This window comes from Lolium rigidum, chromosome 3 (genome assembly GCF_022539505.1).
Source record: "Lolium rigidum isolate FL_2022 chromosome 3, APGP_CSIRO_Lrig_0.1, whole genome shotgun sequence".
Lineage (NCBI taxonomy): Eukaryota > Viridiplantae > Streptophyta > Magnoliopsida > Poales > Poaceae > Lolium > Lolium rigidum.
The window spans coordinates 295682055-295694941 of NC_061510.1; the positions used below are offsets into that span (position 1 = coordinate 295682055).

A 12887-nucleotide genomic window follows, 5' to 3' on the forward strand; every position below is an offset into this window, starting at 1 on the left:
AACATGTCGTGCGAGACATCGATTGTGAAGAGGAAACCAACCATGGAAAAGGAAATGATGGCAACACATGCGCTCATATTATAAGAAAGCATATGTTGATATGCACACCTAGTAGTGCGAATAAAACTTCTTACATGGTCCATATATATATTCTTGTAGAATTACGAGCATGCAATGCAAAAATATCATCATATGGGTGAAAGGCAACAACATAGAGAGAATCATGATCGTTGGATGGATTCTCTCATGTAATTTGCACCGTAGATTACATGTTGGTTCTGCAGCAAGAATACGCATAGGATAAGTCTCGTTGTTGGGATCACTTTTGTATAAATGACACTTTTAGCGGTAAACAGAAGGGTCTTGTAAACACAACTCGTATAAAGAGAGCATGTGATAAATGGAGCGTATCAGCCATTCACATCTCTATAGGAGTAACGATAGTCCATAACAACCCGACGACACTAGGGATAGTCATCAAGGCCCTCACGAATAGCTTTACTAACATAAAGGAAAAAAAAGAAGCAAACTGGACATTGGTTGTCAAAGCGATTGACAAAAATAGGCGTTGGTGGTTTTACCGGCAAGTCTTTCCATCAGACACAACTAAGTCAATCAATCTTGATTTGATTCGGTAAGCTTTTATGTTGTGAATTTCCCCTACCATAATTTGATCGACATGTAGTATTGGCAACAAGTGATTATAACAACGTGAATGGTAGTAGGGAATTGAGTGGGACTAGGAACACATAGCCATAAGAAACTCGGTCAAAATAGGTTTTTTTCATGTATGAGAGGAACTCGAAAGATGTCGTGTGAGACATCGATTGTGAAGAAGAAACCAACCATGGAAAAGGAAATGACAACAACACATGCGCTCAATTTATAAGAAAGCATATGTTGATATGCACACATAGTAGTGTGAATAAAACTTCTTGCATGGTCCTTATATATTCATGTAGAGTTACGAGCATGCAATGCAAAAATATTATATGGGTGAAAGGCAACAACATAGAGATAATCGCGCTCGTTGGATGGATTCTCTCATGTAATTTGCACCGTAGATTCCATGTTGGTTCTGCATCAAGAATACGCGGAGGATAAGTCTCGCTGTTGGGATCACTTCTGTGTAAATGATACTTTTAGCGGTAAACAAAAGGGTTCTATAAACACAACTAGTATAAAGAGAGCATGTGATAAATGGGGCGCATCACCCACTAACAACATCTTTATAAGAGTAAAGTAGTCACAACAAATCGGCAACGCTAGGGATAAACATCGAGTTCCTTACGAATAACTTTACTAACATGGAAGTAGAGGCACTTTAAAAATGGCATGCCTTGCCATTAATGAAAGACTTTGGGTCATTGGACAACCCAACAAAAACATCGGTTGTCAAATCAAAAGGATCGACAAAATATAGAATGTGGGTGGTTTCACTGTCAAATATTTCTTTCTATGTTTGGAAGTTCCTCTACCATAACTTGATTGACACCTAGCACTAGTAACGAGGGATTATAACTACGTGTGTGGTAGTAGGGAGTTGAGTGAGGCTAGGATCACGGGGCCATAAGGAGACACTAGGTTATTTTTTCATGCATTGGAGAAACTTCAAAGATGACGGTGCGAGAAATCGAATGTGAAGAAGAGAACTAGCCACGAAAACGAAACGACAACAACGATGCCACAACTTGTGGAACTGATTAATTTATGCGAAAGCATATGCACACCGAGTAGCATGGAATAGAACTTTATAGATGGTCCTTCTATAAGTATTGTCATGCATGGGAGGAATTTAAAAGATGATGTGCGAGACATCGAATGTGAACAAGAAAACCAGCCATGGAAAATAAGTGACAACAACCGCGCCACAACTTGTGGAGCCCATTTATGCGAAAGCATATGCGCACCTATTAGCATGGAATATAACTTCTTAGATGGTCCTTGTATATATTTTCGTGTAGATTTACAACCGAGCAAAACAAATATGTGCGGATAAAAGAGCAGTATGGGAAGCATCACAGCTGTTGGATGGATTCTCCCACGCAATTAGCGCCGTAGATTCCACGTCGGCTCTGGATCAAGAACTCGTGGAGGGGAAGCCTCACCGTTGACGTCGCTTGTGGCCCCGTTGGAATGCATGATGGATAGATATCTTAGCAGAAGCTCCACGTGATCGATTAATGGCCTGTTATACCCACATGACCTGTAAAATTATCGCTTTTGTACGCTGACAAGATTGCTTATACAAAGTGATAACACGCCATGTCCTTTCCGTTGAACTTTTTCACTTGCTTTTTCCTCTCATTTATAGCCCAGTTTGCTTACGAGAGAGTGAGCGTAGCAACAGATCTGGAAAATGCATGGGGGACAGCACTGCAAAGATCGGATCTAGACACGAGTTAGCAGAGAACTGCGCTTTTCTATGTTTAGGTTGGGATTAGGACATGATGATTAGACTAATCGACAGCAAGCAAGCTTGAATCTGATCCATCTCGTCCATGGAGGAAGAGGAAGCGAGTGGAGCCCAGCTAGCTAGCATCCGGTATCGCGCTGGCATGCATCCGCATCAAAATAAAAGATGCCGAACTGGAGCACGCATCATTCCTTGTAGAGTTAAATCGGAAGATATCTTTTGCGAGAATTTTGTCATCGTCCACCTGTTGCTAGGAGGAGGAGCCTATGCCGTGTATGACGATCGACTTGATGGATTCCATGAATGCTTTTGCGTGTGTGGAGCAGAAATGCAGAATGAGAGGCGATCGAACAGAACAAAAGCTCGCGACGTGACACTCGCATTTGTGTTTGTTGGCGCTGTGGATTCCAGCAGCGCGATTGGAAGTATCAGTTGCCATTTTTTCTTACTAAAAAAGTCTTTCAGTTTTCATTGTAAATATTTTTAATTGCACTCTCTGTGTATTCAGGTGGGCGTTTGCTCCGGTAACCCATCTTCTCAGAAATAGAAAAAAAAACTCAAACACAAGAAAGGATGAGATCGCTCGATACCCTTTCGAGATTGGCTGTCTTTTACGACTGATTAAGAAATAATTAATTAATACATTAACCTAGTAGAAACCCGTACGGCCCAACCGCATGTGTACCATGTGTACGGATCTGTACATGTAGATCGTGTATTTGTATGAAAATAGTGCACGGCGGTGGTGGACAGTGGAGAGGCGGGCGGCGCCCTGTTTTTTCCCCACAAGACAATCCGGCGGTAACGAGGTGCAAAACGGAAACCCTACCTAGAGAAGATGATGTTTTTCGATAAGGAATATACATTAATATCGTGAAGATACTAATTACACCGAGCCTCTGCAATAACGTAGTGCCCTAGCGGCATTATGGATGCACATAACTAAGAAAAAAAGAATTACATAGAAATAAAGTTCCGCTACAGTGATCAATTCCTTGTAGCAGCAGTACAAACACCACGAAGGCAGTACCAGAAGTCCAACTTATCCAATAGCGACGCCTCCAAAAAGGAAACAATGCACACGCACCATCGTAGCCCATCATAGATCATAGATTTTCACTATGGAGAAAGTCCTCGCTCACAAAACAATGCATTCAATAAGGACATTGCCAAGCATAATCAATTAAGGCCATGCTCGGTTTTCACCCAACAAGGTAGGACTTTGAACTTGTCCTGTGTTGTTGCCCCCACTTGTCGATGCCGCTGCTACGAGTCATGAAACACCAAGCAAGTTCCTCATCGCCACAAAGACTCGAACCACTGTTGCTAGTCATCAGAAACCCGGCTTTCATGTCATTCTCCGCCTCTCACTTCACCATGGACCGTAAGTCGTGTCCCATGATGGTAACAGACAGAGGAGCTTCGCCACTCTCTCTTTGACACAAAACGGTAAGAATAAAACATGGGTGTACACGACCGAATTTCACCCGATCTAGCAATCTCCAGGCATGTTGCCAATGGAGTTCGCCGGTGAAGCCTTCCGGAATCAACACTCCGATCGGATCAATGATGTCCGACATCAAGAAGATCTTTGTCTTGGCATGGGAGGAATCCTCGGATCGACACCTTACTCGAGGTCTCAGACATGACTGGATGGTGGGATCCAACCTATCGCCGCATGGCCGACCACCGACACCACCACGGTGCCCAACAACCGGCACCGCAGGCAAGACCGCGCTTTCCCACCACTGAAGCCGAGGATTATGGATGCACATAACTAAGAAAAAAAGAATTACATAGAAATAAAGTCCCGCTACAGTGATCAATTCCTTGTAGCAGCAGTACAAACACCACGAAGGCAAAGGACCGAGCAGGCTCAGAGCCCCTAGCACCGCAGCAGGGGCGGATCCATCGCGGGGAGACTGCACTACTCCTCAGTCGACGTCGGGCCCCTTGGCACGTCGCCGCTGCGAAATCGCTGAAAATCTCTGTCGCTGCCTCCAACGAAAATGGTCGCCGCCGCCGCCGCCTAGCTTCACCCTATGGGTCCTCTAGCGACGGCAGGCAGAGAGGGAGAGAGGTGGGAGGGGTTCGAGGGCCGACGGCGGTGGGCGCCCCCTGTGTCGCCTGGGTTAGGTGACGCGAGGGTTAGGGTTGCTATTAACATCAATGAGATACTGAGCTGAGAGTTCTGCGAAAGGGCAAGGTGCATATACTTCTGAAATAAAATTTGAAATGATCGACCATGTGCGATTACTAATTTGGTAAAATTTGTCTATAACAAGCTCAAACTTGAACATAAAACGGATAATTTCGGTTAACGAAACTCAAACGAGCCACGTGTTTGGCCACAAATGGTGCGAGTAACGAAACACTTCTTTAGTTGATCACGACTGTCACGACAAAACGTGGCCAGCGGAAAGAAAGTCCTCAGGCGGGCCTGAAAAAGCCTGACCTGAAATTCCAAGGCCTGAGACCGGCCCGGTCCGACCTTTGGGCTTACAAAATTAGGCCCGAACCTGACCCGAACTGCCAAAAGCTCGGTCCGACCCGACAAGCCTGGCCCGAACTTGGCTTAAACTGTGTTTTCTGTAAGCCCGAGCCCGACGTTCAGGCTCCAAAATCAGGCCCGAACCTGGCCCGGCCCATGCTTTTCGAGGCGGGTCGGGCCAGGCCGTCTGGGCCGGGCTGCCCATGCCCATCTGTAACTGAAATGCATGGCCCGGAGCATTATGAAAGCGTAAATCAAGACGACGCGTTGCGATTCATGAGACGAGTTTTGGTAGTTGCCTCCAAAAACTGCCTTTGGAGACGGAGCGCGCGTAAGCACAAAATTGCGTTGAGGAAATCTGAGGGCCCACGCAGAAACACATCCGGCAACGACCATGAGCTCCCCAACGCCCGCCATCCACTCGCTCAGCGCGCCGTCGCCGCCGACGCCACATCTCCGGCGAGCCACCTGCGCCACCTCCACCGTCCGGGAGTCCTCGCAGAGTCCGCAATCGCCTCTGAGCGCCTCCTCTCGCCGCGCCGCCCTACTCGCGCTCGTCTTGGCCGCCTCGCCGGTCCGGCCCGCCGCAGCCGACTTCTCCTTCAGCTTCCGTACGGATACCATAATCGTCTATATAACCGCCGGCCATGAATCTTTCGCCATCGTACGCGGCTCGCTTCTCTGATTGCTTTTCTTGCTGGTGTGCGCAGCTGGTCCGAAGGAGATGCTGCGGGAGCAGAAGAAGAAGTCGGCGCGCTACCTCCTCGCGCCCATCGCCGCCTCCCGGGAGACCCTCGTCAAAGCCCAGGCCCTTCTCGGTATTCTGCCAACTACTCAACTTAGTTCTAGCCTAATTTGGTCCGCTACGCCAGTACGGTTCTCTGACAACTGTGACTTCGCAATGCAGCTTCGGAGAATGCGTCCGGTGCGGACGCCGAGGAGGTGAGGGGCAGGCTGAGCGCGGCGGGGAGGGACTGCGTGCCGCGGGAGAGGAACTCCATAGTCGCTTTCCAGTCACGGACCGGCGTCGAGGTTGGGGAATTTTCAATAGCCATGGGTGGTTTTGTCTCTGCATTTCAAGTGTTTTGATGGAATTGCCCTGTAGGTCTGCACATTCAGCTTGATCCTGAAGAATGCCGCGTCGCTGCTGGACAATAAGGATCCTCTCAAGGTTGAAGCGGATGCTAGGCTTGCCGAACTAATAGAGTAGGTTTATCGTCATTGCAAACATCCTCTTTCAAGCAGCTTGTTGAATTGATGTATGTTTTGTTGAGTAAACTGATGGATAACTAGCCTTGTGCAGGTCATTCGCTGACCTCGGAACTGTGGTGGATAACAGTAACTTTGAGCTCAGTGGTGACAGGTGAGTAATGTGTCCATGGCACTTAACATGTCTTTTAACTCAAAACGAAAAAAATGTCCATGACGACCAGCCACGCCAGTTTAGCTGGGTTAAAAAGACCCACCACATACCTGTTTCATTACTAATGTTTGTAATAATGTTTCAATATTTTCAGTTTGCTAGTTTAGGTAATGGTTGATACTGTTTGAGAAAACCGTGTTTGAACAACCCTAGGTCTGTATCGTCATCACATGTTATTTCTCTCATTTCTGTTTCATTGGCGCGGAACGTCTTTTCGTGTTCTCATAGAATAATTTTACACTTCTGCTCATTAATACTACATATGAACTCAATAAAAATGGCGATGTACCCATTCCTCGATTTTCCTTACAAGAGGGGTTTTAGAATGTAAATTATAGTTCTTGATTTTCTATGGAATCGCTTTGGAAGTCTTTGTAGCATTGCAAGTTCAGTCGACTTACCAAGTTCACTGTACTGCAGAAAGAAGATGAAGGATGACCTGCTGAGCACTATCTCTGCTCTTGATAAATACGAACAGGGTGTTAAGGATTGTTTAGGTGTATAGAATATTATTGAATAATTTCCATTAAGTTTAGTTTGAATTACCTCTTGAGGCCTAAACCATTTCAGAATGGCAATTGTTTCCGTTCTATCTGTGTGGTAAGATTTTGTTTGCCTCTGGCCCCCTTCTCTCATCAGTGCCTTTTCTTGTGCAATACAGTTTGTATATTTGGTTCGATATATGCTACCTTTAATAAATAGAATTGATCCCCTTGAATATTAGCGCAAATGAAATAAAAGGAGCGATCAGGGAGGTTCTGTTTCTAGACTGTTCGTTACTTCAATGTTTTCTGTCTGCTGTGTTCCACAATTTTCGTTCTGGTTGCTTCCTCCAATGTTTTCCTCCAGTAACACTAATAAAAAATGTGCCTGTGGAAGTGTGTATCACCTTCTTTCACTTAGGTATACTACTTGCTTGTTTCATGCTCACATTTATTGATGTTTTTTTTAAAACTGCTGTTACTTGGAAGGTATTATAAGTGGATGAAGAACTGGGCAAAACCTTGGCAGTATATTGTTTCTCTGACAAGATTTTGTGGATTATCTCAGACTGGGATGTATTACACAAAGTCACGTCTGTGTTTGAGTGCTAATTGATTCTCCAAGAAATCAGAGGAAAAGAAAGAGGCATATAATTATTTCAAACAGCGACCCAATGGACGTACAGTCCTATAAGATGGTATGATCATCTGGAGAAGCGGAGGCTTCCACTAAGTACAATCTGCGGCATGGTGTGCCATCCTCTGGATTTGTCTCCATTGATCTTGGCAATCTCCTCAGCTTATCAAACATATTTTGTGGGTGATTTAGCAGACCAAAATGTGCTTGTGGATCTCCAATTTGCGACAACATTGCTTGTGAGAACCCGATAGAAGGCAATAGGAGATCAGGGTTGTCATGGTAAAAATGGTACATCGTCTGAGACAGTGCGGTTGCGTTCTTGTTCATGAAGTCAGCCAGGAGGACTGTGCAGGCTGAGGCGCGACATGCCGCAATGGTTTCGAGGACTTGCATTGCATGCACATGATGAAGGTAATAGAGGATTCCTTCAAGAACCCATATGGTGTTTCTTTCAGGAACATATCCACAGTTCTGTAGCTTGGTCATCCAGCCTACATCTCGTATGTCGGCAGGAACCCTGATCAATGATTTTGCCATCATGGTGAGTTTCTGATGATTTGCGGAACTGATTGCTTCGTGCAGAATATCAGATTTCATTTCTAGGAGCTCCGAGAAGTCGAGTTCAAATACCGTGCATTCCTTTAGGCAGCTCAGCCGATAAGCTCTTGCATCCATTCCTATGAAAACATTATTTATCCAAGTCAGTTTTTCTTAATCTCAAAGTAAAAAATGGTGTACATATGAACATATCAGCTAATGAATGAATTTCCTCCTAGTTGCTTCATCAAGTTCTTATGCAATTCTTCAGAAAACATGAGAAGGTAGCTCACCAGCATTGTTCGATTCATACATATTGACAGATTATTGTATTGTCACGATGTTACACTTCCAAATGAAAAATGCTAGAATTTACTCGTGCATCTCGATTTGTTTCATCGGCTGAAAAATGCTCTATGTCTTGCTCTTATGAGGTTTATTTTTGTGCAATTCCTGAGAAAGCATTAAAATGTTCAAGGATGAACCTCGCATGCATACCCAAAATGCTGAATACATAATGATATTCGATGAATCATCATGTATCCAATTGAAAGTTTTCTTGTGTTACTTAGGATTTCTATAAATGCTCACCCATAGCTGATGAAATCGATGAATTTTCTTATCTTCGAACATTATATATGTATCCTTTTGTCCCCTTAGGTAGATGCCAACAAAATATCTGGTATATTTTATTGAATGAAAAATAAAATATCTGGTCTACATGGTGCCAACTGATGATAGTATCTAACAACAAATGGCAATATTATGGAGGACATAAATGCACCAGGGTCTTGAAGACATGAAGTTGACAGTGCCATGTGCTCTCTGGAGTCTTGACAAATCGCACTGAGACTCACAGTGCCTGTACTACAATTCACATCCCCACATTGCCGGATAGCCTTATTCTTGCTCTAGTGTTGCCGGGTGTCTGCATTGCCAGCCACAATTGTATTTTGTTTCCCTTTGCGTCTACATGCACCATGATAACGCCTCTCGTGGTCCTTGTTTTTTTCTTCCAACCTCTTACGTTAAGACCGGTGTTTATTGTTTGATCAATTATTTTCCATAAGCGGACCACATAAGTTTCTGCCACATGTAAGATGGCAGCGTGGAAAAAGACTAGCCGGCCAAGTCAGGCAGCAAGGCAAAGGGAGAGGGACCGTTGCCTACGAATGAAACTCCTCTTTGAGATTTTGTGGCATACTTTTTCTATAGATTTCAAGTTGGTTTGGTACTATAATGCATTGTGACAATCTAGTCTACTTAATGGATTGTGACAATCTAGTCTACCAACATGTTTTTGTTTTGTTTATAGTACTACTATCTTAACTAAAGTGCACACAATATGTTCGCATTTCAGTGAGATTAATCGTGAAAAACCGTTGGGCAGTATTATTCTAATAACTTTCATATGATTTAGCAAAATAGGTCATACAATACGTGCAACTCTATCTTCTTTAAGAACAAGCAATCAAAATCACACTTCCTAAAGTTCTACTGCCTCCAAGCATAATAAGTAGATATACCTTTTAGACACTGGCACGGTCTCCTATGTATATCCATGACCATCAATTTTTGTAGGCAGTTATAATAGAAATTTAAGAAACTTTGTACCAAAAATATATATTCTTTGTGACAAACCAATCGATCCTATTGTTTTTAGTTTACCAATGAAATTATACTTCTACATGTTAGTTGTAAGAAGGTAGGAAATTTGACTGCACACTTTCTAAATGCCATCTATTTGGGCGAAGGTAAGATTGCTCCTGGCTAAATATGAATGAATATTAATGAATATTAATTACATATATATCTTACTTTCTAAAACTCAATAAGTAGGACAACTAGGGTTTCAAGGTGGGATCCCGGTGGGATGTCATTTTGTACTATGTAGTTCAAATTTTGATGTCAAAATTTGTACTAAAATTTTTAAATTAAACTACAAGTGGGACAAAAGTGGGATCCCACTTGACACCCTCAAGGACAACTTATCTTGTAGCCAAATGACATGTAAACGCCAAGTCTCGGCTTGATGTTTGCTAAATTTTGTTGTGTTGAAGTAAATTGATAAGCAAAAAAAAAAAAAAACTCTAGTGCAGAGTTGGGTCGTATTTTTTATAGGTTTTCCCGCAAAAAAGTTCTCATAGATAATAATCCAACTAAAACCTAAAGCACCAAATAGAACACTAGACTTGCCACGATGATAAAATGTATTTCATTTTTTTATTAACCGACATAAATTTAATATTTTTCCTAAAGAATCATAGACTAACTAAAAGTAATTAACTCAATGGCAAATCATGCAAAGGCTATACCACTGAATAGTTGACTTAAATTAAATATCACAAGGGCCTCTGGATGCACGTTATCTCATCGATCACACATGCATGCAGCAATGCATCCCTATAATAAGCATGATCTGGTCCTGTGGATATGCATAGTGCTTATCAAGAATCACTGTATACTAGCTCGAAAATTTGAATTCATGATACTACAGCAACGCATTTCGTGAATGCACGAACCTGCGCCGAGGAGGACGACTTGCGGGGCGCCGCCGAGGTTGCTGACGGCAGCCTCGATGCGGGCGTCGAACCAGAGCGTCCGCACGGCGATCATGACCCCAGGCACCTCCCGCGCGCCGGCGCGCTCATCGCGCCGCATCTTGTCGTGGAGCCCCCTGAGGTATTTCTCCCCGGCCAGCACACCCGCCGCCGGGTCACGCACGGCGCTCGCCCACAGCGCCCGCGCCGCCGCCGTCTGGCACGCGCTCTGCAGCACGGGGCCCCACTCCGCCTCCACCCGCGCGTGCAGCGCCCGCACCCCCTCCGGCGCCAGCTGCTCCATCACCGCCTGAAGCTCCCCCTCGCCTTCGCCATTGACGCCGCCGTCCGCCACCAGCTGGTGGTCGCCATTGACGCGCACGTCCTCCTCCCTGGACGACATGATCGACCAGAGCTGGTGGCTCCCGGCGGCCTCTGCTTTCGTGGGCACGAAGAGGTAGCGCTGCGCGGCCAGCCGGCTCCGGCCACACAATGTCCTAGCTTGATTCATATATAGTGTACGCATAGACGCCACCAGCTTCCGGGCCGGCCTGCAGCGTACGTGTGACGACGTTCAACCGGTCGGCCGATAAACCTCTCTCGCTTTACGTCGATCGCTCGTTGTATGGAGAGGCGCGCGAGGAAGGGATAAGGAAACAGGACCACTCGTCCGCACGGTGGGCTTAGCCGGCCAGCTTGTGACTTGCGCGCGCGATGTCAGATCAGATGTGTGTGCGGGTGGTGCGTGTTTTCCCGGGAGCGAGCTCGCTCGTACGGCATGCGTCGGCCGGCGAACTGTGGATCGACGGCGACGGCACTAGCGACGGCGCGCGTCGGGTTGCTCATTAAGAGGCGACTGGAGCTGTCGTCCGGAGACGACATGCAGGCACGTGCGAGCGCGGGCGCGGCCGGTGGGTTGATCCGGCCGCGACAAGATCGGCGGCGCCCTTTTGTTGCCAGCTATGCATATCACTTTTCTTTCGGATGTGCATTACTGGAAGTTTTAGTTTGACTAAATTTGTAGAAAAAGCTGCGAATATCTAGAACACCAATTTAGTTTTATTAGGTTCATCATATACTGAATTTTCAACCTATATAGATTGGATATTCTAAATATTGATAATTCTTCAATTTTTTTTTTGATAATTTTTCAATTCAATGTTTTGTCAAACTTAGAGAAATTTGACTTCGGTTTTTTTTAGGAAAGGGTACAACCCTGCTCGATGCATATCCTTTTGTTTCATACTTTCATTATTATTCCAGGATCCAACAAAGTTTACAAATAACGGGCCACAAAAGATCAATACATGAATCAACCATTTAAAACTAGAAAAGAAAACTTGATGTGCCTATGAATCAACTTGTAAGGCTACTAACAAGCAGTCAACCACACTGGTTGAATAAATCTCATGTTGTCGTTTTCAATCGGCTGCATGCAACCTCCATGGCTACCCTCTGCTCCTCCGGCTGAAGATATGACCAAATATGGATCAAATGTGTAGCCATCAAGATAACCTAAAAAAAAAATTTATATTTTTAAAATACAAAATTATTGTGTGTTCTATATGGCCAAAAGTAAAGCGCAAACTCCCACACAAATTTGAACTTGATGTTTCTTATTGACCCATGCAACTTATCTTGAACACTTCGCTATATTAGTTGAGGGTGACATGTTAAAGGTAGGATGAACAATACACCATATAAGTTTTGCAAGAGGGTATGCTATAAAAAGCTGTTAAGTTGTTTCATCCTGATTATTAAAACAACACTTCATATATCCCCGTCATATTATCTTTGCTAAATTATCTTTTGCTAAAAGTATTTTGTGATGTAGAAACCACATGAAAATCCTAATTGGTAGTTGCACTTTTATTTTCCAAATATATTTGCGGAGGAAAGCAGTATGGCCAGTCATGTGGTCTAAAAACAAAGATTTAACGTGAAAGCACCTAATATAGTTAGCTTCCAAACAAAAAACATCCTCATGTTCCGACACATCTACTGTAAAATCCGAGGATTTGAGGTTACAAAAAGAAGAAAACAGATATGTGCATAGCATTCATGCATAGTAACCTGAAGTTTTACTTTAGTTGATGAAATTGAAGTAGATCATCAAGTCAAGCGCCGTAGAGATGAATTAATTTATGGGTTAAATCAAGTGGGATTAGCTAGATCAAATACAGATGTTCTAAAGGATCATAATATGGTATTCCTTGTAACAACATATGGATATTTATTTAACTGCAACCTCAGATTGAGGTGTTCTTGGGCACATTGGATTCGTATGGACGAGGGCTACAACACCATGGTATGTGATATATGGAAAATTGCACTTTCCACCTTTAAAATGGATAAGTT

At 44.1% G+C, this 12887-nt stretch overlaps 2 protein-coding genes across 2 annotated transcripts; one reads left to right on the plus strand and one right to left on the minus strand.

Moving 5' to 3' along the window:
- The first annotated feature begins 5301 nt into the window (after nt 1–5301).
- LOC124703582 lies at nt 5302–6965 on the plus strand. The gene is made up of 6 exons (XM_047235792.1): nt 5302–5518; nt 5618–5725; nt 5815–5939; nt 6013–6113; nt 6211–6270; nt 6751–6965. The coding sequence occupies exons 1-6, from the start codon at nt 5302–5304 to the stop codon at nt 6833–6835; spliced, it is 696 nt and encodes a 231-aa protein (XP_047091748.1). The 3' UTR covers nt 6836–6965.
- Nucleotides 6966–7323: 358 nt separating this feature from the next.
- LOC124703581 (putative S-adenosyl-L-methionine-dependent methyltransferase Mvan_1344) lies at nt 7324–11088 on the minus strand. Its single transcript, XM_047235791.1, has 2 exons — nt 10512–11088; nt 7324–8129 (listed from the first exon to the last, which is right to left on the minus strand). The coding sequence occupies exons 1-2, from the start codon at nt 11053–11055 to the stop codon at nt 7501–7503; spliced, it is 1173 nt and encodes a 390-aa protein (XP_047091747.1). The 5' UTR covers nt 11056–11088; the 3' UTR covers nt 7324–7500.
- Between the last annotated feature and the right edge of the window lie 1799 nt (nt 11089–12887).